Genomic DNA, 26506 nt, shown 5'->3' with positions numbered 1-26506 from the left:
CAATCATGATTGTCATGAGAACGAAGCACTGTTATTTTCAAATTCGAAATCATTTGCCTTTTTATTATGTTGCTTTTTGGATCTTGTATTCATTTGATACACGGATACATATTTACAAGTATTTACTTAACTAACATTACAATTTCGGATATTGAATTTCCGTTTAAATAGTCAAGACATTGACGCACTGTGTTTGAAATGCATACTTTGTTGTTGTCAGAATAGAATTTAAACCTTAGTTTAGATTTTATTCCAAAGGATAATAACATATATAGATTTTCCATTGAATAAAGAAAGAACCACATTTAACACCCGGTCATTCAATTTAAACCAAGCTAGTAAAATGGACTCTATAAAGGTATTCTCAAAGTATTTTTTCAGAGATTGTGTTAAACGTTGACAAATTAAACTTTATGATAAATTGTCTCATCTGTAAAAGTAGCTTTTATATGCGATATATTCGATGAAATTTTATACGCTTAGTTGACTACGTATATGTGAATACAACATCATACTGTGCAATTTAGCATATTCAAGCGCATTCTAATCGGAGTTGTATTTGTAGGCCCTACATGCTTGTTTGTATTGACAGCAGGTCCTCACCATATTTGGGCAGGAGTGATACTATCCGGTTCGTAAGTGACTGCGTCATACACGCGCGCTTACTACTGATCACTAGCGCCCATTGGCTAAGCACTCCAGGTGCACTTACTTACTCCGGTTCCATTGGTTCCGATGCTACACCGTGTGCAGTACGCAGGGTTAAGTTGAAATGACGTCACACTTACAAACCAGATTAAGACATATGAGATTCAACCAATTGATTGATGAAGTCAGTGTTTTGTTATACTCAATATTACATAACTGCATGTGAATACAGCATAGAATACAACTCACATCGTGGGAAAAGATCAGCGTCAGTTTTATTTTCATTGATATTTGGTTTGCACGACTTAATTCATTTTTTAGTATTTTATTTTTATTTTATTTCTTTCTGGTAATGAAACCAAGGATCCTCAAAAGTACCATAAGCACTGTAGCTCGAAAGCCTGAAGAAACCTGTAGAGAGAAGACAATGAGAAGAAATTACAGTTTTAGAGGTGGGTGGAAAAACCCAGAGGAATTGTCTGAGGAAAACCCACGGAATCAGGTAGAAACCCAATCCACGTATTGGCCCAGGCGGGATTCGAACCTGGGTCACAGCGGTGGAAGGCGAGGAAAGTACCGCTACGCCAACCTGACTCCCCTGTCTCATCCCACCGTTAACCATTGAAAATGCATCAAGTAATATATAGCAAACTATACACTATTATTGACTTTTATTTAATGAGATTCTAAACAATGCAACAACCAAGAAGATAAAACCTTCCAGAGGATATCTGGTTCGTTAGTAAAAACGTCATTTACGCGCGCCCACCATTGATTACTAGCGCCCACTGGCTACAACCACTGGAGCTGCGTTGACTTCCGGTTCCAATCGTGCAGAAAGTGCTGGAGGTGACATCACACTAACGAACCGGATTGTCCTGTAAACATCTCCAGTTGACTCAGGATTATAGGCAAATGCTGCCCGATGTACTTCAAGTATTACATTAGAAGTGTCGCTTGTATGATACTTCAAACGATGCAGGGAAACTAAGGTAGTTGAAGGTTTGCAAGATGTACCTCATGCTCGTCTTCCTTCTCATCTGTGTTGAGACTGCTGGTAAGGAAAGCGTTCCTTCTAGCAGCGGTGTATTGGAGTTTTAAACAAAGTGGGCGGGGCACTCAGAAAAGACGCCTCAGAATCCCCTTGGATATATTTGAAAACGGAAGATGACAAATATATTCGTGTGTATGCACGTTGACGTCTAGATTTGTTCATCGGTTTAAAAAAATTGATTTGATGAGGATGCAATGTTTCTCGTCCTCTCTTCTGTCGCTTATGCCATGTTCGTTCGAATGTCGCGATTCATTATCGAACAAATCTTCAGATAAATCGTCAGAGTTTGACGAACTGACGAATCTGTCCAGAACCGACCTGATACGCAATTTAGGATTGTTAGATATTCTAACATATTTATGATTGTCTTCAAGGTGATCTTCTAAAAATCAAGACAAATACATTCGCCGTTTGTTAATTACGCTATAGTTACACAAAATGCCGAGTTTGTGGATGCTTTTGATTAAGTGACGTATCCCGATTCCTTAACAATTCTAGAACACAATATTTTAAAAACAGTTGACCAAAATCCAAAGCTATATCTGAAAAAGGAGGATGCCTTTTTAGCCTGCGCTCTCTGCTAGTCATGCGCACAATAATTACGCCATACACCGTGTCGCACCGTCTGCTAAATACAAGCTGGAGTATTTTGCAGTCAGACCTAACTAGACTAACTACACGTTTGAATAATTGTGGGACGGAAATTTATAAGTACAACAAAATTCTGTAAAATCCATGCAAATGACATGTGAAACAAAACAATGTATTCTTGCCAATTGGACCAGTATTACCTGTGGATGGGATAAACCCTAACGTATGCACCAGGAAACTAAAGTCGGTTCCCATCGTGTCAAAGTACCTCTCAAGGAAGTAGTTCAACCAAACCTTTGTTAAACTTGACACCGTCTTTGTAGTGCTTCTATACAGTCAGTGTTTACTTTATCGAAACCAATGTACACGTAGATTTATATTTGCCCTGCAGTTGAATACATGTATTGTTAAAAGCGTCAGTTCGCTCCCGGAAACGACTTGTGGAAATTCGTAGCGGGGTTCGCTATGCAATATGACGATACACAGTTACTTTGGCAATTTTATATGCTTCGAGCGACAACCGCGATCTATAAACCTTTACATTATTCGTGCTTTTGCTAAATTTTACTTTCCGATAGACGTCAATTTCTGTGGCCTGTGGAGTTGGAAATTTTAGGTTTGGGGGCACGCTCAGCCGTTCATCATGGACACTCCTCGTTTGGTTGCCTCCAATAATTATTTATTTATTTTTTATTTTTCCTGGGTGATCCATTCAGTAAAAAAAACCTCACTGATCTCCCATGGATTCCAGCTCACACAAAACTATTTCTGCCAACCTCTTGTTAGCCGAGTAGACAACTCCTTGGCATCGTGATTTATCCAGACATGCTGGGTATATTGCCAGAAAACTTGTTTTGCTATTTTGTAATGCTGGCATTATAAAAACAACAGAACTGGAACATAACTGAAAGCATAGAAAAAAAACACAGGTGGCATTGCGTGTCATGACGAAGCCTTGAAAAAGTGAATTTCTATGGTTCCATAAGTTCAATGTTCACTTTGTATGGAAATTAAATGGTGTGAATGAGCAGGAGTACACTCTTTAAAAAGGAAGTGTATTCAGATTTAAATGGAAAATAATCAGTAAACATTATCAGACCTCAATTATTTGACAATTCTTTTGAAATAATAGTCAAAATTAAAAGGGAACATTCACTGGAAATTGGATTAATTTGTTTTCGTCACAACTATAGAGTTCTTGTCAGCCGCTAAAACAAGAGAAAACCAGTCAGTAGTTTGTTTCAAAATATTTTGCTCACCACAGTAACAACTTACACTGAGTGTACCGTCAACTGAGCGAGTTCACCAACCGTTCAGGGAACTGTTAAAAAGACCTTGAGTTTCAGCACCCGGAAACGAAACCCCAAAATATTTGAACCAGGCATATGTAGAAACTCAGCTACGGCAACTTAACAAATGATGATCGTTGGCCCATGAAGAAACCTTTCTATTTAACATGTTTTTCTATCAATTATATGTGTATACAGTACTGCACTGCGCACCCTATCGACATTAGCTTGTTACCACTCTTGGTGTGTTCATGTTGCTGTGGCTATATATGGGCTGGGCGGTACTGCTTTAACAAACACGAAGAACCTTCATTGGAAGTCCGATCCCAGCATCAGTCACTCAACTTTTGCTCTTTAGACTAAGCAGAGGGATCGTGAGGAGAATCACGTCGCACTCCTGAGACCGCCTAAACTGTATCTACAACTAACTGCTCTGCGTCTAGTCCATTTAGCACAGTTACTTGTGGCGGTTAACGCAATTGTCACATCAAGCTCTTTTATAGATGTGACTGCTCTCGTACAATCCAATATTTCTAACTGTCACAGACTATTTCCTGAGTGCTAGTGATTCAACCTACACTATCAGGTACGTTTGATATCTTGAATTAATAACTTTTCCCCGCAGCTTCAAACAGTCGCCTTACAGTCATTGGTTATTCCACAGTGTAGTAGAACATAAATTATTTATTAGAAAAAACGAATGGGGAATCGCAGACGTAGACTAAATGTGGAATTCTACAACGTTTTGCACTTAGAGGGCCAGCGGTAAACAGATGGACTCATGGGCGTCGCGACGGGGGGGGGGGGGGGGGGGGGGGGGGGGGGGCACTTGTAAAAATGTTCATGAAAGTCACGTGACATTAAAATGTTTATGTTTAACAATTTATTTTGATAGAGATATTACTTGGGTTGTGTTTTCACGGGCCAATTTTTTCTTAAAAAGAAACAAAAGCCCCATTCGAACAAAATCAAAGTCTTAAAGGTGATTCTACCGTGTTAATGGTTCTCCACCATTAATATTGTTGCAGTTCGATAGTTTTTGGTAAGACCAATGCAGTTAACCAGAAATCATTGTGAATTCCGAACCAATATTTCTTCAAGACGAGCAACAGCCAACTGCCTTTGGGTATCACACCAAAACATTTTCCATTTTCCTTTCCACGAAAGTGGAAAAAGTTGTGTGTGTTTTTTTATAAGAACGATACAAACAATGAAATCGACATCCAGTCCTATTTTTGGATTTTGTTTGTCTCTTCAATCATAAAAGTATTTAATTTTCACCCTTTCGTATATTTTTCAGGTAAACGAACGAGAATTTTTTTTCTTGAAATTTCTAGGCTCTGAACAAGGGTCCGAAAGATCCGATCTGGACATTCGTTTCATAACCAGAAATTGACTTTGCGCAAAACCAATAGTTAGAACGTTTGTGTAAAAAATCATTTAGAAATAAGGAGAACAATCCTTTATCTGTAAATCTTTTCATTGTATGGATTCTCTTACTGTACTGTAAACCTTGGTAATTTGTATTTATTATTTTTTACAGCCTGTGACTATAGACTTTTCTCTACGACCCACTGCATGATATAAAAGGGTCGGTGCGTTGCCATCTCAAACATCCACCGTGAACTGAAGATCATGGAGTCTTATAGGAGACACTCCACCCTCTTGTGGGCAATTGTTCTGTCTTGGAGCGTCATCTGCATAAATGTTTTTATCACATCAGCTGAGTGGCACGGAGACCTGTCAGACTATGAGTTGGCCAGCTTTGACAATCCTGATATTTTGGGTGAAAACGAAAGACGGGCATCAAAGTTCAACCATTTTGCCTTGAGTGACCATGGCGATGTGTATGCTGGGGCTGTCAATTGGTTGTACAGGTTGGACAGTAGTTTGAAAGAGAAACAGAATGTTTCAACCTGTGATGCCAGCAGGCCAGATAGTGTGATGCTCTGTCACCTTACAAATAACTACAACAAGATACTGGTAGTTGACAGTACTCGGCCAAACAGTTTGATAACCTGTGGTGGTGTGTATGATGGTATTTGTCAGTTACGACAGTTGCAGGATATTAGTAACGTGATGATGGAATCATATCGTTACGTTGCTGGGTTTGAGGACGCATCCACTGTTAGTCTGATTGCTCCAGGAAGAAGTGGACAAGAAATGCTTTATGTGGCTGTTACATATGGTGGGAAAAACATTGATAGTTTGGGAAACTTTCCGGCAATAACAAGAAGAAATCTCGAAGAGTACCCCTCTTTACCAGCACTTTACGAGGACCGTGTTATCTTAATTAGGGATGCCATACATGCCAATTACAAGATAAAATATGTTAGGTCATTTGCACACAGTGGATTCACCTACTTCGTCTCCTCTCAGAAAGAAGATTTGAATTCTGCCCAGTTTGTTACTAAGATGAGCAGAGTCTGTCAAGGCGGTCCAAACCTAGACGCCTACACAGAAATTGCTCTACAGTGCAGTGGATCAGATGGCAGTGTGTACAGCTTGGTGCAAGCAGCTCACTTTGGACCAGCAGGACCTGATCTAGCGGCATCATTGGGTCTCCATGCAGACGAGCAGGTGCTGTATGCTGTGTTTGCCAAGAACCAAGGAGCTCCGGGTACCAGTGATGTACCCATCGATCACTCAGCATTGTGTGTGTACAGGATGACGGATATCTTGGCTGCCTTCAGAGAAGCAGTGCGGGGATGTATTCAGAATGGAAATACGTACTCTGTTGACTATTTGCAGGGTTATTTTTGCAGTACGTTCGGGGCGAGTACAGAAGCATATTAGGAAAGATGCTGCCATTTCTCTAATAAAATACAAAGATGAATTCCCCGTTTTGTTTTCGAGTTACACCTCTAACAGGTTTTTTTTTCTTCAATTTCGGTTTTTTGTAGCAATAAAATGAGACATTGAATTATTTCTTCACAAATTTTAAATTATTGGCTGCTAGTAGACAACAATTCGGCTCTCGCAGAGCGGGTTATTTGTGTCCAAAATGATAAAATCTGAAAAAAATATACAAACTAAACAAAATCCACTTTTTGAAGAGCGGTTTGCATCACGTCTACGAATCAAAATGCGGATTACCTGTACTTTTGTGGCGTAAATCCAACCCAACTCAACTCAACCCAACGCAAATGCACAGGTTACGCCTCCATCTTTCCAGATGGGGACCAGGTCCAGTGAGTGCTTCTTAGCCTTTGCTATTCTGCTCATGATGTATGTTACTGAGCTGGGAAGGTTATGCAGAAGATTTGAAAGTGACACAGGGATATAATTCCACTTAATTGATCAAAATTGTATTACTACAAAACGGAAAAAACCGACAGTCACTCTTAAGCAGTCTGCAATAACAAAAAACAGAAGAATGGAAATTAATTTAATTTCAAATATACAATGACTACGAATCCAATTATTCAGTTATTTAATTACTTTAAATAACCATCTCTCCTTATCCTTGGTTATCTCTCATCATGAGAAATTGCATTAGCGGTTTTATACACCTCAATTTCCATTTATTTGTTCCTTAGAAATGTTTCTGGTGCGAATTTGCAAATACATTTCTTAAGAGAGGCAAAAAAATATTAAAGGCGTGGAAATTTAATCACGGAGAAATAATCTCCATAAGCACTTGCTAGGCAACAATTTTACAAAACATTTATCTCCAAATCTCCAATTTCTCAGGCACATTTCAAGCAATAATGTTCTATACACGTACCCAAATGTTATGGATGCTGGTTGTAGGATACACTGGTCTACTCGCGAAGGCTTCTCTATTTGTGACCATCGGGAACCACCAAAAACCACAAGCAGTAGCTGTAATAAAATTACTGTACATGTACATACTAGGTAATCTCATAAATATTAATAAATGTTTCGATGAAGGAATATTAAATTCATCACTGCCAATAAAAATGTTTCATCGCCACCGTACATATGTACACATCCTTAGGCCAAAAAAAAAAAAAGTCTCCGGTTTCTGGTATGCGCGCGCGTCGCCGTAGCCATGCGCTTCGGCAAAATGAAAAAGTTTTTTTTATCAATGAAAGATGATGTCTCAAAACCGCCAAACTCACTGGTTTGACTGGAATCCTGCTGCTGCACAATTTTAACGTGTTTTTAGATTGGGTTATGGTCCAGAATAAGCTTTATGTGGCCTCTCTGGATTCCCATATATATTTGCACTAAGTTTAGTCGGGCACCATTCATGCCATTTGCAGTCATCAGCCGACATTTGAAGCAAAAAAAAAGGGTAAAAAAAAAAAAATGTGCAAATATTACAAGGAGGTTCGGTATCGAAAATTCAAGTCATATTATGCACAATTTTCATATACTAAGACTTGGCTTTCAACCTGGGATATTTATTTTATGGCATAAAAATGTTTCATACAGACTTGGCTTCCAACCTTGAGTATTCATGGCATAAAAATGTGTCAAATTTACCAAGTTGAAACACTTACCGGAGCAGTTGCGGCCTGTGTACCTATGCCTCGGGATGTTTGGGCAAACTACACGATATGCAAGTACATGATATGTGTATGCACATGCGGCGTGCTAACCATGGCAAAACCACGTACGAAATACAGCAAAATACAATAAAGCTGGCTCGCAATAAGGTGTGGCTGGCAGCAGTCAAGTGACCTACCCATGCTTGCTTACTATCCAAGAAAACTAGCGAAAAATTCAAGGAATGTGCGTCCGAAGCCTTATGCTTTTATAACACTGCACGGAATAAAAGGTTTTTCGCACTGCATGCCATATGTTAATTGTTACGCAACTCAGTATGCTAAATTCAATGGAAAACACAAAAGGGCGCTCGAAATGCTTCGACAACTTTCGCATCGCTCGCTTATGTTAAAAATATAAGACATCGACAAAGAAACATTTTACAGACGGGACCTGGCAGCATAATTACAGGAATTTAAGTCTGGCCGGTCACATTACTCTGTTTAGGCCCTAAAATGCCCCCAAAATGCATAGCAAACCTGTCGTGTAAAGCCAAGCCCTCTGTCCAAGGCTGAACGGTTCAAACTGTGTTTTTCTGCAATAATGGTGCAAACTATAGGTAATTGAACCATATGATGGTAAAAACAAGGCAGCTTTCTTTGTAGTCCCCTCGCTGATGCATCAATGTGGTTGCATAAACACGCTAAAGCACTCATACTTTTTTCTGATATAGGATTGGTAACGCGTGAATTTGGGCATGATAATTTGTTATAACATAGAAATCGAAATTTCTATTGTATATTGACGTATATATTGTGTATTGACGATTGTATATCGTCCACAATTCAGCCTTTGGGCTGCGACGAATCGATAATAAAACCCCTTAAATTAAATTAGATTGAAATTTTCGTTTCATCAACGACTCTCCTTGAACTTCCTGGATTCATGTGTCTTGATAATTGCCACTGCTGAACCACGATATTGCTTTTACTGTTTTAATCATGTTTCTTCTTTCTACTTTCGTTATAGATTGACATTCTGGATCGCTATTTCTGCATACCCGTTACCAATGATGATAATCAAACGCCATTATTCAAGTACGCCAAGGGCATGGCCCCCGTTTCATCCACGGCAATTCTAGAGCTGCCTGGTACTCTCATGTCATCCATCATAACTACAATAGAAGTCAACCACACAATCGCTTTAATCGGAACATCGAGTGGAGATCTACTCAAGGTAAATTATCCCTAATCGATTTAAATGTGGCTGAAGTCGTCGTAGAGCCTAAATTGGAATGTGTAGCAACAGTTTTATTTCAAACCATTTCGTTCACACCCCTTGCACTCGAGACTTTGGTTACTATCACGACGCATTGAAAATTTAATAATGAGAAACAATTAGCTAGTTTTGGTTTCTCTTAATAAATTGGCTTGCATGAACAAACACTCAAGGCAAGCAGTGCATGCCGGGTTGACCATGTCCATGTCAAAACGTCTTAACTCTCTATGTACAATGTCGGTGTAAACAGATTGTTTAAGTCCTATTATGTGTCGTAATTATGCATCTTGTCATTAGGTTCATGTGGAAAGTTACACTACCAGCCGACTTTATAAACGCATTAGCGTTGATACCAGTCCAGTTCTGCCAGATGTCAAGGTGGATGACACAACACGTGTACTTTTTCTCTTGACGGAAAAAAAGGTAAGCGCATACCTAACCTGCCGAGGAGGAATGCTTTTAACTGAATAATAACTTTCTCTGCTCGATTTAGCGTCCCCCGTGGGCTTCGCATTAGCAGAAAAGTTGACAGATTTGTCAACAGAAAAGTCAAAAGCTAAGCTGACAAGCAAATGTGTTTTTTTAATAGCAACTAGATTTCCAGTCATTTATGAAAAGCCACAGAAACTATTCGGTGCTTTGAGTATTATTTATAACAACGAATTTGGCCAAATGCAAACAATAAACATTGTTCCTTTGCTTCGTAAACTAAAAACCAGATTCAAGATTTAAAGAAAAAAAAAGTTTCCTGATGATGAAATCAATACTTTTTTCTCAACATTAAGATTGTAAAAAAAAAGTACAATATGTTTTACACTTTAGTTGGTGAAGCTTCGCGTTGAGAATTGTGGCCAATACACTACATGCGAAACGTGTATTGGGACTGATGCAGGGAATGATGGAGACCCATATTGTGGATGGTGCACACTGGAACGACGGTAAGTCACACGGAATGCTCCAAAATGTTTGAGTGAGTTGAGGGGTGTAAGAACGGTAGTCTATCACCACTCAGACGGGGTGCAACAATTAGATTTAATGCATTAATGGTGTAGGTAAACATATATAAGTTGTGCACTCTGGAATGGAAGTAATTTATTAGGAGAGTTCCCACAGCTGGTCAGTCTAGTTGATTGTGTCAGTGATAGAACTTCTTTTTTATTTACACTGTATATGTTAATAAAGTTCAAGGAGCCTATTCATTGCATGGTTGTCCGATGTTATGTGTACGTGAAAGAAACGATGTTTCTCAATGAAATCGAGAAAGTAAAGCATTTCATGCTCTTCCGTTTTGGTTTTTGCTTTCCTGATCATATGATAACATTGAATTCTGTCTTAGATGTACGAGATATTCCGACTGTCCATCACCTGATGTATCTACTCGATGGTTGGCTTACAATGCTGCTCAGTGCATAAGTATTACCGATGTAGCTCCCTATGATAACCTGCCAATTACAGTCACTGAGCAACAGGTGAGCTAGAGCCAGATGTATTGAGATTACATCTTACTCACATCTTTATAGGAACAAAATTTAAACATACTTTCAAACTAAACACTTTCTTCAAAGTGCAGATTTGTTATGGACATATCCAGATTGGCCTATAGGTACGCGGAAATATTTTTCGTCAATGCGACGCCTATACTTGTATAGTTCAAGCGACGCCTATAGTTCAATATTAGGCTTAATTATTGTGCCTCCTTAATTGTGATGAGTAAATTGTGTATTGATTTTTCTGTATTCTTAATGAAATTTTGGCTTTGTACAGAGACCTGTTTATTTGATGTCAAAAATCTTTTTTATGTTTTGAAATTTGTGACTCTCTAAGAAAATTTGTCATACCTGTGTCTTTCTACTGTATTTTCTTTGGCCCAGGACGATCACCTGACCGGGCGATAAATATGCATGGCACACTCCCGTTGTATATCACATTGTGATATCACATGCATGTAGACTAGTCCCCGCCCCACAGTCCAAACCATTATGCGCGGACCGCGTTTAAACCAGACTATACTTGTACTCACTGGTACCCCGCAGTACTTTCACGTTCTACGATATAATGTATAGCAGTGAGGGAGCAGTGCATTTGCAGACAATATTTACTTTAATTTGGCGGCCAGCGACGAGCGGCATTAAGATTATGTTTACGTTTTGACTGACTCTAGTAACGGTGCCTATAGGCCTTCAGAACTTCGGAAATGCAGGGCTGACACAGTTAGTTTTTTTCGTATACGATCCTCATCAGCCTCAACATGTCAGCTGAGCCCGGAGGCACAGATTCTCCGCCCCAAAAAGGTTTTTGAGCCGCTACAAACAACAAATAAAAGATTTAGCTTTTGAACAAGACTCATCAAACACCAAACGTTGTACCGACTACGCAGTCCGCGTTGTACGAGAATTCTGCGAAGAAACGGGCAGGAACACTCGTTTCGAGACACTTCCTGTGAAAGAACTGGACAGAAGATTTTTTTTATTAAACTTTTAAAACCTTTACCCCAAATTTCCCTGAACTTAAGCTTGTTTTAATGCCCCTACATCTATATATGTTGAAAGAAAATTTTTCTAAGATTCCTTCAGTTTGCCACCCTTAATTTCCCTTAAAAAAAGCAAAACACATCATCAAGACAGAGGTATGACAAAACAGTTGTTGACTGATGTGATGTGGGACATGAGGGACGCAAAGCGCCCGAGGCGAAGCCGAGGGTGCTATGCGTCCCCGAGGGTGCTCAAAACGTCATATCCCACATCACATCAGTCAACAACTGTAAAATGTCACCATGCGTCGGAATGATTCAGAATGTTGTGCTTCATGTACTATACCTGTCACTCATTCTCAGGTATTTGGAGCTCACCAAATTTATTTTAACTTTGTTTACAGTATCCCTGACTAATGGAGTTAACTATTGGAGTCATTGAATATTAATGAAATAAATATTAGTATTTAATATATTTTTTACTTTCACTTTTAGATCACCCTGACTGTGCAGCAGTTACCTGATCTAGGGACAGGCCAGAGTTATGAATGTTATTTCGGGTCATTCGAATCTCCAGCTACGAAGAATGGTGAAGTACTAGAGTGTACGTCACCTCCCAGTGATGGGATACCTACCATTCCACAAGGAGGCAAGTGCAATAAGAGACACCCATATGAATTTATTCAGGGCAAAAATTTACAGAGTAAACATTCAAAAAGTCGACGTGTAGTTTCCTTCTTGTCCAAACTAGAATGAAATGATGTTTGTGAACAAGCGTGTCGTTTTTCATTCAATCGCATTATTGGGCTAATCATAAGGATATCAACTTAGAGAATGTGTTCATAGGCAGTAAAATATGGTACACCGACTTGCTTCCTGTCAGCATGAAAATGATTTCTGCATTTGGTACCCACAATAAATATATTTGTAATTGTCTGTTTCAACTAATTAATGCAGAGATTTGTTCTCATTTATTGCTTAGATGATGCAGTAAGAGTAGATTTGAGTGTTAATTCATCTGAAACTTCAGTTCAATTCATAGACACCGACTTCTACTCCTATGAGTGTTCAACTCACACTTCGTGAGTATTCGAGCTTATATACCCTATTAATTAGTTGTATTTGAAATTCAATGTCTTTTCCTTTAGGTTGTTCAAATGCATGTTTTTTCCCCTAGAACGTCTGCCTGATGATATTTGTTTTATCTTTGAATATAAGCAATTCCCTTTGGTTGTTTACGTAGATGTGTATCCTGTGTTGGTAGTCGCTGGGCCTGCGATTGGTGCGTGTTTGAGAACAGATGTACTCATGATAGCTCCACATGCACACGTGCTAATGAAATCATCATTACTGGAAATAACGTGAGAACAAGAATATACGAGCCAAACCAAGACATATTTTGAATTGTTTAAAATGTATTATTGTACTGAAATATCTTGATTGTATAGAGTCCTATAGTTAGGTTGACTTTTCAGTAAAATACTTATTTTGCGCATTACTTAATGAAAATGGCACCGATTATTGTAATGGATATGGCCTCCCATTAAGCACCCATAGAAGTACTTTGGAAATTAGCCCATTCCTATCGGATGTCAGTAGATCATAAGTTTCAAATGTGCATTTTGGGGAGGCAATGACATATACTTTGTTGTTTGTTGGCGTTTATCCACAGAATCCAACCGCCTCTGCAGTCAAAGGACCTGAGTTTTGCCCTCAGCTGCTGAACCAGACTGCTGAAGTTCTGCTTCCTAATTACATTATGAGGAACATCACTGTCATTACTACAAACCTGCCAGAAGCTGGGGTTTGTTTATTAATGTCTGGAAAAACCCCCACAACAAACACAATGACAATCTGTAATCTGATAACCCCCGTCTATCAGAAAAGTCCCTTGTCAATGCCTGAGAGTGTCATTTTTCATACCAACCTTGCAACCTTGCTTAATTTATCCCCGAGAAGAAAATACAATTCCTCTTGGATTACTGTCCGATATAGTTTGCGATATGCTATTGTTCTAGATATCTGACCTTCTTTATGACATTAAATTAAATGAATTAAATGCAAAGCGAATTGCAAAGTTATCATTAGCTGTATAATAACTATACTTTTAGGACCGCCTATGTAAACTTGAGGCCAGTGTAGTCGGTGCAGTTGCAAATGCTTTATGCACCATATATATAATATCATAAGCATTAACATTGCGTGTGCTTAGATAGAGGTTAATATTTGAATGATAAGCTGTTCTTGAATTACCATTTGATGGCATGCAATATAAACATTGCATCGCATTGTCAAGTATTGAACTTTCAAATAAAGCTGTTTACTTCAAAAGACCTTTTACCGAGTCCATGAAAGGAAATACTGCAAAGTAAATCTGAGTTTGTAATTCTCTTTCCTGACTCACTTAACCTTGCAAAAAATACATTGGTCGTTACACCCTTTGTTTTCCTTGTGCAGATTTCTAGCTATCAGTGCAGCTTAGATGTTGAGGGATCGCCACAGGTTGTTAATGCAGAACGCAATGGAATTAGGATCACATGCCAAGCTAAGGCTGTAAGTTAAAATCCAACTTTTTTTGCCTTGGATTGCTAAAGTTTTTTTTAATAAGAATGAAAGTCCTCACTTATTTTGTATATTGGCCGGACACAATGTTGTTGTTTTTAGCTTCAGGTATTAAAAGGTAACGTTGTTTGCATGCTTGCCTTTAACAGTACACATACCTCTCCAATGATGAACCAGAGCTGGAAGTGAGACTGTCTGTTTTATGGTCTGACACAAACGGTTTTGCGCACATCCTAGATGACATACATGGATTTGACGGTAAGGAATAAGGACTGATTAAGGAGTCAGTCAGTCTAAAATGGTTAGGTATGAAGACTTTATCCCCAAAACGTGATAAACGTCCTTTTGTTACCTTTTAGAATCACACCCACTCCTGGCTGCCCGAATTCAGTATCGAATTTAAGAATACAATCACACGAAAATGATGTTTGTTTTATAATATTCTTTAAAGTTCAGAACCGTGCGAACTTTTTACTTTTTTTTTTTAAATGTGTATATCGCGTTTTAAAAATATACTTTTCATATGCTTTTCATCGTTTGTTATAACACTTTTCGGTTGGAGGTTGTTCTTTAAAATATTGAGTTGAAAGACATGAGATTATCTTGTATTCTGCTCATATCAAATAGTAACATTGTACAAGTGTGAAGTCCAGAAGCCAGACTGCAGCCGTTGTGTTACAGCCCGCCCAGCGCTCAAATGTGTTTGGTGTGGTGCCATGCCGAGCGAGTCTGGTGTTTGCAAACTGAATGAAATTTGCAGTGAAAATAGGGTGACTTTGGATAACGGATTGAACTGCCCTGATCCAGTTCTGAGTGAGGTACGTTATACAACTCTCCAGTTGAATATTATTCGCTTAAATATTCCAGGTGAGGCTACTTGTCAACATGTTTGTAATTATACATAGTTATCACAAAGTATCAAAGATTAATGCCTCCTAATGAGGAACACCTTGTATCCATTTGACCTGCCTGCCTTTGTGACAGAAAGACAAAGAGGAAAATTTTGTTATGTGCACGATGGAAAAATTGTTATGATTGCATAAGCAAAGGTGTTGGACCTATCATAATGATAAAATATGCTTATATGGATGACTGCATATGAGCCACCAAGCTGAACAATCTGTCTCTCAAGAGCATTTACTAAAAATGTGTTGTATTGAAATACATTGTTTCATGATACATGTACTTGCGTTTGTGCGTTATGGTATTATTGTTTCCAAATCACGCGTTAGGTATTTCCCTTGACTGGGCCCATTGAAGGCAACACAGTCATAGATGTGATGGGAACTGATATCGGTCGGAGATTTGAGGATGTTGTGAGTGTGATGGTTGGCAATCGGCCCTGTGATCTGGCTGGATTAAACTCAGACTACCAAATTGGAGCAAGGTATAGGGTCAAATCGTACTTCATGCAAGGACATTACCTTGTACTTTTTATTCAAGCTTTGAACTATATTCAGCTATTAAGTTTTTCGTCTTTTTGTTCACATTTTTAAAGTCTTTCTATTGAACAATTTTATCTATATATTGCTCTCTGTCAGTAATAATACGTTTTTTCTCTATATTTGGAGGCAATGTCGGTATGCCCTGCTTAAAAATTATTCGAATTTCTAATCAAATTATTGTATTTTTGTCCCTACAGAATTCTCAATTCAAAATCTAGTCAACATCAGAATGTGTGCCATGTTGTTGAACATTGTCAAATCTTAAAAGTATACATTTTGTGCTTAACATGTTAATGTTATTATTTTCCAGAGTCGATGAAGTAAAGGAGTTTTGCTCAACCTCCTTATATTTCGAATTCACATATCATTTTACGTTTCAGTGTCAGCTGCAGAACGAGAGTAGAGAGTGTAGGAGCCGAGTTGGTTACTTTGACAGTCACGGGTGCAGATGGTACAATGCAGTACAGCTCAGGAACGGTCAACTTTAGCTTCACAGTAAGTCACGTCCTGCATCCGTTTTCTTTACACTGAGTTGACCCCTTAGGAATCTGCCTAACATTGGAACAAGCGTCCAGGAAAAAAGTTTATGTCTACTGTTATATGTTATATACTGTTTGATACTGCAGAACCCACGGATTACAGTATTTCACCCCCGCCTCGGCCCAGAAGCCGGTGGGACGGTAGTAAGTGTGAATGGCACTGCTCTCAACACGGGACACGATATTGAAGCGTTCATCGGCGACCGTCCTTGCATGATAACAGGGTATTGTGTAACTTTACCTACAAATCGCTATAAAGAAAAATCTAATTTTTCCCCTGAGTTAACTCTGGAATGATATGACTTGTAGCATTCGTTGGAAACAATACAATTAAGAAGTGGAATTATGATTAATTCAGGAAAAAGAGGGATCTCGTCAACATTGCTATTATCAGTGGCTTCAAATAATCAGTTCCTTCAATTATCATAATTCATATTCCCCAAGTTCACGACACTGTATAAGTATTTCGTTGTTGTGAATTAAAAAAAATATATTTCAATTAATTTATGTAAAAGTAGTATGTTTTATTTTTCCATGATTTTATTTAAAAATAGACTTAATACTTTCGTGAAGAATTACAACAAAACCGTCAAATTTTCATTTACCTTGAGGAATTCCATACAGTGACAAGGACCATTATTCACATAGATGAATTTCGCTTTTTCCTTTCTTCAGAAAGGGTCTAACACTAGATTTTAGTAAACATGCCCTGTGTCTTTTGGCCTCTGCTCCTTCTTTCCCAAATTATTCAGCCAACCAGTTGAATCCATGCTAGAATGCACAACCACTGCTGGCCAAGTTGGATATAAAGATGTTGTGAAACTCTCCTTCCATGGGGCCATGAGAACCTCATCATATATGTACACGTACGCTGAGAATCCTACCATTACTAAGGTGTCTCCTCTGAAAAGCATCGTTTCGTGAGTCTACATGATTTTATGTCTTCATATGTTTTACCATGGGCTATATACTTCAATTTGTAACGTCCACATTAATTTGTATCTTTACTGTTACAGCCTGTATTGTCAAAAGATACTTTCGGTGTTTGAAATTTTTTAAACTCTAACAACAAAATGAGGGCAATAGGGGAATTTTGGTCTTGGTATTATTGAAATGTTATGTTTCTGTTGTTAGGTAGAAGTTGTCAAAAAAGCAAGCTCCCAGTCAAATTTATGCTAGCTTGTTTTAAGAAGCAGACTAATACAAATCTTTTTATTACTGAAGACTACAGTGAAATGTTTTGCTTTATTCTAAACTTCCAAATGTCATTTGCTCAAATATCTGGAAGTGAACATGTTCTTGCATTTCTAAATTGTTTAGAGTGATGTTACACCAGCCCATATCTTTCAGTGTATAGAATATATTTTCAGTATTTGCTATCGGTATTTTAATTGTCAGGGGTGGTCGAATGTTGACGGTTACTGGCACTTTTCTAAACACAAGTAGAAACCGTCAAATCGTTGTCACTAATGCAAATGAGGTGAGAAATGTGTTATACTTATTATCTGTATAAAAGATTATATATCTGCCCTATCCTTGCTCAACCTCCCTTATTATATCTACTTGCTCCATTCTTCCAACATATAGGCCTATAATTGGAAAACATTTAAAACTTCTATTTTGCTAAGTTACTGCAAACGACCACTTTAAATGTGAACATTGCAATAAGGGTACTAGTAAAGAATGACAGCCATTACATCATTAAACACATTTCTGTTTTGAAGTAGAAACAAAGAGAGGTGCAATTGTCAACTGAATTGTCAACTGACTGATGTGGGTCTTTATTTTGCAGGAATGTCAAGGTGAATCTGCAACAGAGATGCGGTGCCCGTCTCCTAACATAACAGACCTCGACACGAGCAATAAAAACTTGACCTTTGGCTTCATCATGGATGGGGTCACTCAACTGTTAACATGGTCTCAGGATAACGATGCCAACTTGGAGTACTTTGAGGATCCAATGTATAACAAATTTAAAGGTGGTATGAAGGACAAAGAAGGAGAAACCTTGACAATCACGGTTGGTATACGCGTGTCTTATTCTATGCGCCTATCCTTTTATTGCTTTTTCTATCTGTATAAAGATATGGGGCCTGTCGGTAAACGTGCACGAAGCACACTTATACAGTGCTTTGTAAAGTGAAACACCTCTCATATGTGACTAAAGATACATTCAAGTTGATATCTCTTCCTCCTGAATCACGTGGATCTTCCAAAAAATACAGTAGGCCTATCTTGGTAACTCTTGCTGAGTTACAAAACTTCATTAGCTCAGATCAGTCATTGCAAAGCAAATCTAGATGTGATGTGAAATAACAATTAAGGTTCTTTCTTTTTTACCTCAGTCCTCACACGGTGTGTAGGAGTACATGTACATGAAAAACGACAGAAATTCTTACGTGTGATACAGCCATATGACCTTCGTGTTTAGAAAGAAATAAAAGTGTTGAGCATTAATTGTCACAACCGAAAAGACTAAACTCTTCCGAAATATACCAATGCAGATACCAATAAAATTCCTTTAAAACAATTGAACTTCAATTACCTGTGGATGCTTTGACAGGGCGAGCGGATTGACAGCGCCATCACAGAGGGAGAAATCATCGTGAAGATCGGCGTCGAGAGCTGTCACGTTAGCCTGATCACTGATTCAGCACTCGTATGTGAATTGCCTGAGGAGGCACCAGCAGCCGATGACTACATGGGAGAAGATACCGGGAAAGGTCTGCCTGTGGTATGGGTAAGTAAGGGGCGGATCCATTTTTGAATTGAGGGGGGGGGGTAGCTGTCAATTGTTCTTTTCTTTCGAGTTTTTTCCTTCTTGTGCGGCCCCAAGGGGGAGGTTTATCCCCTTACCCTCCCCGTATAGATCTGCCACTGTACGCCTTTACAGACTTGCGGGTAATTTTTTATTGTGCTAATTTGATATTATCCTTAAAAACATCTAAAAGAAATGAAGTTTTTCTGAAGCTTTTCAACAAATTTTTTAGAACAACCTTGTAAATGTGAAGTTCTTTCTCAGTTTTTGTTCAATTGTTTCGACATTATGAATAGTAAACCAATTAGAAAATTGGAATCAGTATTTATCCGGTCAAAGAATTTCATAATATTCGGTCATTACACTCCCGAAATCTGAAGAGAAGACCCCTCTGGCTGTAAAATGACCAAGAAAAGCGGCTCATAACATTGTTCCTCAGATTGATTGAACATCTGTTGTACTCAATCCGAAAGGTTTAAAAACACCCAACATTCGGCCAGTTCTCCCAAAAACGTAATTACACTACTTTGTCATTGTTGATTGTTTCTTCAAAAGTGATTATTATACCGTCGACATTAACAAATTGGTTAAGTCTATGTCAGTTGTTGAATCGTTTAATCAAGTCTATGTTGAATAGTTTATTATTTCATTTGTGTTATTCCATAGGTTCGCCACAATAACTTAAAATTTAGGTTGGGCTATTTGGTCTATCCCAGTACGGTGCCACTTGTCGCTATACTTGTACCGAGTTTGGTCATTCCACTCTCCATGGCGATACTGCTCGCTGCTACCTTCGTGTATTGCAAACAATTGCAAAGGAAGCGCACCCACGACCGAAGACTATTGGGCAGGATAGTGGCGATTCATCTCGGTAAGTGCTGGTGGCAAGAGATGACTTCAGTTTACTCGAATATTTAATTCCTGAGTGCTAGAAACAGGTGCACAAAACTGCGGTGAAGAGAGAGTATCATCTCAGTCTATATGAGTATGCTCTTGTAAGTTAAAATCACTTGATTGCAAGACCGCGAAATGGTAAACACGAAACCCTTTCAAATTTCAAAGCCAATTATCCTTCATCACTTGTATCTACCGGCTACCTATCAATTTCTAATTTTCAAACATAATTATGATAGTTTAGAAAAAAATTAAACAGTACGTAGCTGCACATCTCCGTATTAAATTATGTTCTACTTCTAAAAAAACTCTGAAGATGGCTGCTAACGGGCAGCCGGTTTTGATGGTAAAATACATGGCAAAAGAATTCAAATGGCGTGCTTCTCATTTGACTTTAAATTGTCAAGTTGTAGACAGGATGAAACAAATTTCTCTACAAAAACAAAAGTAAATATAGAACTCTTTTGTCAAGATTGTGTTTACCATTTTAGACAACTTGTGAATCTTGTGTAGCATGCAAAGGTTGTTTTATCTTGATTTGTAAGCCTGAACGTGCTCGTAAACTTACCACTATATTACGTTATTTACTGTTAATGCGACATTTTATCTCTTTTCCTCAGAAATTGACTCCCACGTCAAAAGACGCAGGTGGTATAGATCCCAGAAACAGTCGGAATCTGCTCAGCCAAAACAAAAGCGCATTGTCCTGAACAACAAGGTCAGCTTCGTTCCCGACGACATTCATATCGACTTCAGCCAACTGAAATTGGGGGAAACTCTCGGACAAGGTAGTGACTTTGTACGGGGAAACAATGAACATTTCATGAGTTCAAAGTGTAAGCTGTTATTTTACCTTAGAAGGAGAGGCCTACATAAAGGGGCTGTGTGTGCAAACCGTTATTGGCGTGATTGAAACACATTTTCACGTTTCGACCTTTAGGAAATTATTTAGACTCGGCCAGTCGCTGGGTCTGTTAGTAAGCCGGTAGGTCGGTTGGTCTGCCAGCTGGCTAGTCTTCGTACCAGAAAAAGATAATCAGAAAAGATGAGTATAAAACACTTGAATACATTTTACAGGTGCATTTGGGCGTGTACTGAAAGCTGTTCTACACGATACGTCAGGGGAAGATCAAATTGTGGCCGTAAAGACAGTGCAAGGTTGGTGATGAGAAAGTCGGCCATTTGTGAGAGATGTTTTCTACGACAGTATCAAGGATTCAAAACAAAGCGTTGAAAAGTTGTTCCTCGGTTAAAAAAGGGCCAGTTTCAGAATGGTATGCATTTTGGTCTTGATTATACTTGTTGCTGATTAGAGTTACAGAAGAGGTGTTGGATGACCTTATACCGAGAAAGAGGAACTAAACAACATTAATCATTATGCGTCTTGAATGAAAGAGCCGAAAGAGTCTTTTCATTCAGAATTGCGAATTGTTGGTTGTAAAATATTCTTGAACTGAATTAAATGTGTCTCTGGGTTATTGCATTTCTGTGGTGATGAAAATAAATTGAAATACAAGTTCCTGTTTTTGTGTAGTAAGCTTGGCCAAATGTAAGTTGGGCGTGCCAGTTATCATATAATATGCCTTATTTTTGCATGTATAGACACCTTGGACCCAAAAAATGTGGTGAAGTTCCTGGAGGAAGGCCTGATCATGAAAACCTTCGACCATGTCAACGTACTGGGGCTTCTGGGGTTGACCTTTGACGCGGACAAAAACCCCTTGGTGGTGATACCCTTCATGGCCAACGGTGACCTCAAGACATATCTGGTCAAGAAGAAACAGGTATGTAGTCAAGAGCGATCAATGTCGATAATAAATAGAGGAAGTTTTGATAAAAGAATTGGTGATGAGTGGCATGAGTTTAAACTGACTTAATGGTGATTTTGGTAGATGTTGTTACGTTTGATAATTAATAGTTCACTCAGTGCACGAGATTTATTAAACAAAATGCTTTTCCATTTCGTAAACAGTATGTCGTGTGTTTTGTTCTGAGTGTGGTATTTATTTATTCATTGGAGGTTTTTACTTTCAATTTAGACCTTGGCGACATCTCTGCTGATGAGGTTTGCCTCACATGCCGCACTCGGGATGAGTTACTTGGCTCAGCACAAGTTTGTCCACAGAGATCTTGCGGCCAGAAATTGCATGTAAGTGTATCCTCTCTTCTATATCATCCGGGGCTTTTACACATGTCTTTATGTGTGTGTATGAGTAAAAGCAAATGAATGTTACGAGAAATCGGTAAGCTGTTTCATCGAAAATAATTTTTATGCACCAGAGATACCAAGGGACATGCATTCATTGAATTAACTCCAGAGTTCGAATTAATGGTATTGCAATTCTTTAATGATGTGACCCCAAAGTAAGATCAACTTTTAACAACCTCTTTAGGGTGAACAGTGATCTTCTGGTGAAGATAGCGGATTTTGGACTATCCCGTGACATGCACGAATCGGATTACTACACAAGCGGCGATGCCCAGGCTAAGCTGCCTATCAAATGGATGGCTCCCGAGTCCATGGAACGTCGAGTGTACAACGCCAGGACTGACGTGGTACGCAATTAAATCCATCTTTGATTGGAACGTTAGATGATGTTTAGATAAAGATCTTAACGGAAAAGAAAGCAAAACACATCTCTTTGCGTTCTGTGGAACTATCCTTCGAAGAGAATCTACATGAACTTTGATGTCCGGTCATTAAACGTCAGTTTATTGATAATTTACATCGGGTATGTTTTTCAAGGCGCCTGACCCTCATTAGCTGGAGTATTTCGTCTTCAGACGCCCACCTCGAACTGATTGCTAAGTTAACTTAGTAATAAACGTTTTTATTTTAATTTGACACAAGATCTCATTAAACAGTTCAATAAAGACTCAAATACAATGTAGTTTGGTCAATCTTCGTTAATCTTTGCTACCCTTTCCAGCTTGCTCATGTCAACTGTTCGGTAGCTCAGTTGAACAGGCATCATTAGAATGGTCTCTTACATTGAAAAAAATTGTCTTCTTTGGTTTTCTACAGTGGTCGTACGGTGTGCTCCTATGGGAGATTTTCAGTAAGGGTGCAAAACCGTATCCAGGAATTCCCAACCAAGATGTGTATGATTTCTTGAAGAGAGGTCAACGCATGGATGCTCCCAAGAACTGCCCGCCAGAAATGTATGTTCAAACAGCGCTCACCATTACTTTAAAAAACAAATACACATTTAATGTCGTTTTAACTGCTGTAAAAGTATACATGTTTCTTTTACATTTTGCTCAACTTTTTCTGAAGGCGAAGGAATCTTAATGCACTTGTTTCACTCTCAGATGTTTTCCTTACTTTAAAGTAGGGATATAACACTCTCTAGTTGTGAAAAACAACAATAATAGTAATCAGTATTAAGGAAAGTGTACTGTCGGGGGTTTCAAGTAAAAATGCAGGCAAAATTTGATACGATCCAGAATGCAGTATCTAATGATCTTGATTCTTGTTACATTTGCTGACTGATACAGCTACGGCATAATGGTACGTTGCTGGCAGGACAACCCCAAGTCACGTTGCACCTTCGTCCAAGTTGCCAACGAGCTGGAAGAACTGTTGGAGGGCGATCGCGACTACGTAGCAGCTCCTAGTGTGGTAGTGGTTGGTATGGGACCCATCGAACATCGCGAAGAACCTGGTGTCACAGACGACAGCTATCTGGTCCCGATGCAGCAGGAGACCGCCTTTGGTGCTGACGGCCCGTGTAGTGACGGAGAAACCAGCGGGAGCCATGCGACTGCCGCCCATGATCCCTTGGATTATGTCAATAAAATTGTCATTAGATAAGTACTGTGCATATTCCCCGATAAGAGATATCCGAAAAGAAAATGTTTTGAAGAAAAAGTCTGTTTCAAGTGGCCAATATTTTAAAATCTTTACTTATCAAGGTGGCTCTCCTTGCTCACTTTCATTCCTAAGAAAATAAGATTTAGCCTTTTATGTTCGTGTATAGGAATGAAATCGTTTGCAATATATAGAAGGTGGCAAGCTAGACTATAATAGTCAAAACATCTGTCTGTTTAAGTGTCCCGAACCAATGCCAAAAGCCATTTTCTCCGATTGACATTTGTTGTTTATGGACATTGGTATTTTAATCTGAGGTATTACTGTCGTTCACCATCATTGAATGAAAAGTTCGCAGATACACATTTTGTTTTACTTCATAATATTCGGATTTCGGGCAAATGAGTGCATGATTGTTTTTAAAGATAAAAATGTTCACATGTTATAATATGCCTAAAACTTGTACCGTTTAATCTAAAACACACAGTGATTTTCCAGTATTGTATTATATAACCATTTGCTGGGCCAATTTCAACATTTTAAAACATGATCCTACGTTAATATCTGAACTTTATAAAAAAACATTCTTGTACTGAAAAAACGGTAAACCAATAATAAGCCATACATGTTAAATTGCAAATGATAACTTGCTTATAGGGAAATTTCTTCCAAGCTGCACAAAGCATTGATATAAACACTTAAATATAACTAAAAGGAGCTAACAATAATAGCAATGTTATTTTATTTAACGTAGTGTACAAAGGTTTTTTCAGCATTTAATTATTAAGATATATAGTGTATTACATAATTGACATTTTATATTTGGAATACCTGTAAAGGCCAATATTCTGAGTGGACAGATGGCACGTGCATATGCATTCTTCTGCAAAATGTATAGAAATGCAGCTCAGTTTATTAAAAATGATATCTTGTTTACCTTAAAAATGTACATTTTTTGGGGTGAAAGGACAGGCTTCTGTCGAAGGTTGCGAGAAATTAGCATTTTTGTAAAAGAGTTCTTAATGCAAGGTATGGCAAGCTGCTCAATGGTTGCAAGTTAATGTAGAGAAACCAACCTGACTTGACAGGTTAAAGAATTTACCAGAAACAGTTGGTAAATGCCTGTGAAAATGAATTGTTAAAATATCGTAGAGTTAGGAGATCTATGTAACGATGATTGTAGTTAGTACCAAGTGCTGTATAAAGGCTCATATTCGATATTCATTGACTTTATATAATCTTGCTTTTGGATCATTTATTCATTTGATACACAGATACATATTTGATCACCTTTTTATTCAGATTATCAGAATTGGTTATAAGTAACTGGTATATTGCTAACTTATCCAATATTGAATTTATGTTTAAAAAGCCGACGCATTTAGTTTAGATGTGTTGAAGCCATATAATCACATACTCACAGACATCGATCTATCCGATGACTTTCTTCTTATACTTGATGCGGAGGGTTCCATTTTGTAGGGTATTTTAGGGAAGCAGGGTTGTTTGATTTGATCTATTTAATTCTAATCATTGCGTCACCGACACCACGAAGTAACACCCATCTACATACTGGGGCCAATTTCATAGAGCTGCTTATGCACAAAATTTGCTTAAGCACAAAAACGTCTTGCTTAATAAAATCAGGTGACCGGCCAAAACTCCATGCGATTGTTATGCTAAGTAAACAAAAGCTAAATACCAGTCACAAGCAATGTACATCACATGGAGTTTTGGCCACTAACCTAATTTTACTAAGCAATGTTTTTTTCGTGCATAAGCAAATTTTCTGCTTATTAAGCAGCTCTATGAAATTGGGCCCAGTAAAAACTAGCAATCGGAGAAAACGGCAACTAAAGTTGAACGCCTTCTAAAACAACACTTAGCGTCAAACGACAGAGTATTTTCAGTTGGGTTTCTCGTTTTGGACACTTGATGAATTGAATTTATTAAATCTGCTGTTTTTCACCCGTTTGTGTATTAAATAAACAAGAAAAAAGAGAAAAAAGTCCAGTGTTAGTTCGTGAAACCGAAAAGGCTGCGAAACTGTAAATTTTTGTTTTCACGAAGTAACACTCTTCAATGTATTTAACACGAGGAAAGTGCAACTTTAGGTCAGCGCTCGCGCGCTCATACAACTTGTCACAAGAAGAGTGTTACTTCGTGAAAACGTTTTGCTCACTTATGAGCAGAGTGCGCGCCATGCATTGCTATGGTAAATGGAACTTGAGTGTTACTTCGTGAAAACGAAAATTGTCACTTTTGCGCAAAAGTTGCCATGGATACTTAGCGTAATGATTAAAGTAAAGCTCTTGAAGCTTTGAAACTTCGTGCAATGGTAGGCCTTGATGAATAATGTTTAAAAATCCAAAAAACTGAAAATCGAAAAAAAATATGGTTTTACACGGTAGAGTGTTACTTCGTGGTGTCGGTGACGATTGATTTAAATCCTGATTGAAATCAATACAAAAATCTATAAAATGGGATTTTTTTATTTAAATGCTCCACCTGCATATATTCTATTACATAATTTACATTACTTGTTATATTTGCAATACATGTACATGCAGGACTCTCTATATTCCCAGCTGACCAAGTATATGTTATTACGCAATCACGTGTGCACAGATTTTCTCCTTAGTAAAGACATTGACCGAGGATATTCCATTATCAACACAACTTTACCGTTTGACTCTCATGAAAAAAACACAC

The 26506-nt window shown here is 38.3% G+C and overlaps 2 protein-coding genes across 2 annotated transcripts; both read left to right on the top strand.

Annotated features, from left to right (window-relative positions):
* Positions 1-5217: 5217 nt before the first annotated feature.
* On the top strand, positions 5218-22551 carry LOC119738516 (plexin-B1-like). Its single transcript, XM_038213417.1, has 25 exons — positions 5218-6357; positions 9067-9273; positions 9613-9738; positions 10138-10253; positions 10652-10784; positions 12281-12434; positions 12768-12867; positions 13029-13146; positions 13458-13589; positions 14243-14338; positions 14497-14605; positions 14975-15165; positions 15580-15734; positions 16173-16287; positions 16419-16555; positions 17084-17251; positions 17730-17811; positions 18124-18351; positions 18895-19071; positions 19756-19960; positions 20604-20771; positions 21061-21141; positions 21586-21767; positions 22023-22132; positions 22377-22551. The coding sequence occupies exons 1-25, from the start codon at positions 5218-5220 to the stop codon at positions 22549-22551; spliced, it is 4605 nt and encodes a 1534-aa protein (XP_038069345.1).
* Positions 22552-22662: 111 nt separating this feature from the next.
* Positions 22663-23797, top strand: LOC119738515 (leukocyte tyrosine kinase receptor-like). Its single transcript, XM_038213416.1, has 3 exons — positions 22663-22689; positions 23009-23145; positions 23482-23797. Exons 1-3 carry the CDS (start codon positions 22663-22665, stop codon positions 23795-23797), a joined length of 480 nt encoding a protein of 159 aa, XP_038069344.1.
* Positions 23798-26506: the final 2709 nt, after the last annotated feature.

Source organism: Patiria miniata, unplaced genomic scaffold (genome assembly GCF_015706575.1).
Source record: "Patiria miniata isolate m_02_andy unplaced genomic scaffold, ASM1570657v1 HiC_scaffold_3, whole genome shotgun sequence".
NCBI classification, from domain to species: Eukaryota; Metazoa; Echinodermata; class Asteroidea; order Valvatida; family Asterinidae; genus Patiria; species Patiria miniata.
This window is presented reverse-complemented; position numbering and strand designations above follow the sequence as displayed.

What these genes read in the sequence shown, in the direction of transcription:
- LOC119738516 (XM_038213417.1), top strand. Translation starts at nt 5,218, where the DNA reads ATGGAGTCTTATAGGAGACACTCCACCCTCTTGTGGGCAATTGTTCTG. An exon ending in TTACAGTCACTGAGCAACAG is followed by an intron (nt 10,785 to 12,280) that starts GTGAGCTAGAGC and finishes TTTCACTTTTAG; the next exon opens with ATCACCCTGACTGTGCAGCA. An exon ending in TCATCATTACTGGAAATAAC is followed by an intron (nt 13,147 to 13,457) that starts GTGAGAACAAGA and finishes GTTTATCCACAG; the next exon opens with AATCCAACCGCCTCTGCAGT.
- LOC119738515 (XM_038213416.1), top strand. Translation starts at nt 22,663, where the DNA reads ATGAACTTTGATGTCCGGTCATTAAAC. An exon ending in TTGATGTCCGGTCATTAAAC is followed by an intron (nt 22,690 to 23,008) that starts GTCAGTTTATTG and finishes GGTTTTCTACAG; the next exon opens with TGGTCGTACGGTGTGCTCCT. An exon ending in AAGAACTGCCCGCCAGAAAT is followed by an intron (nt 23,146 to 23,481) that starts GTATGTTCAAAC and finishes TGACTGATACAG; the next exon opens with CTACGGCATAATGGTACGTT.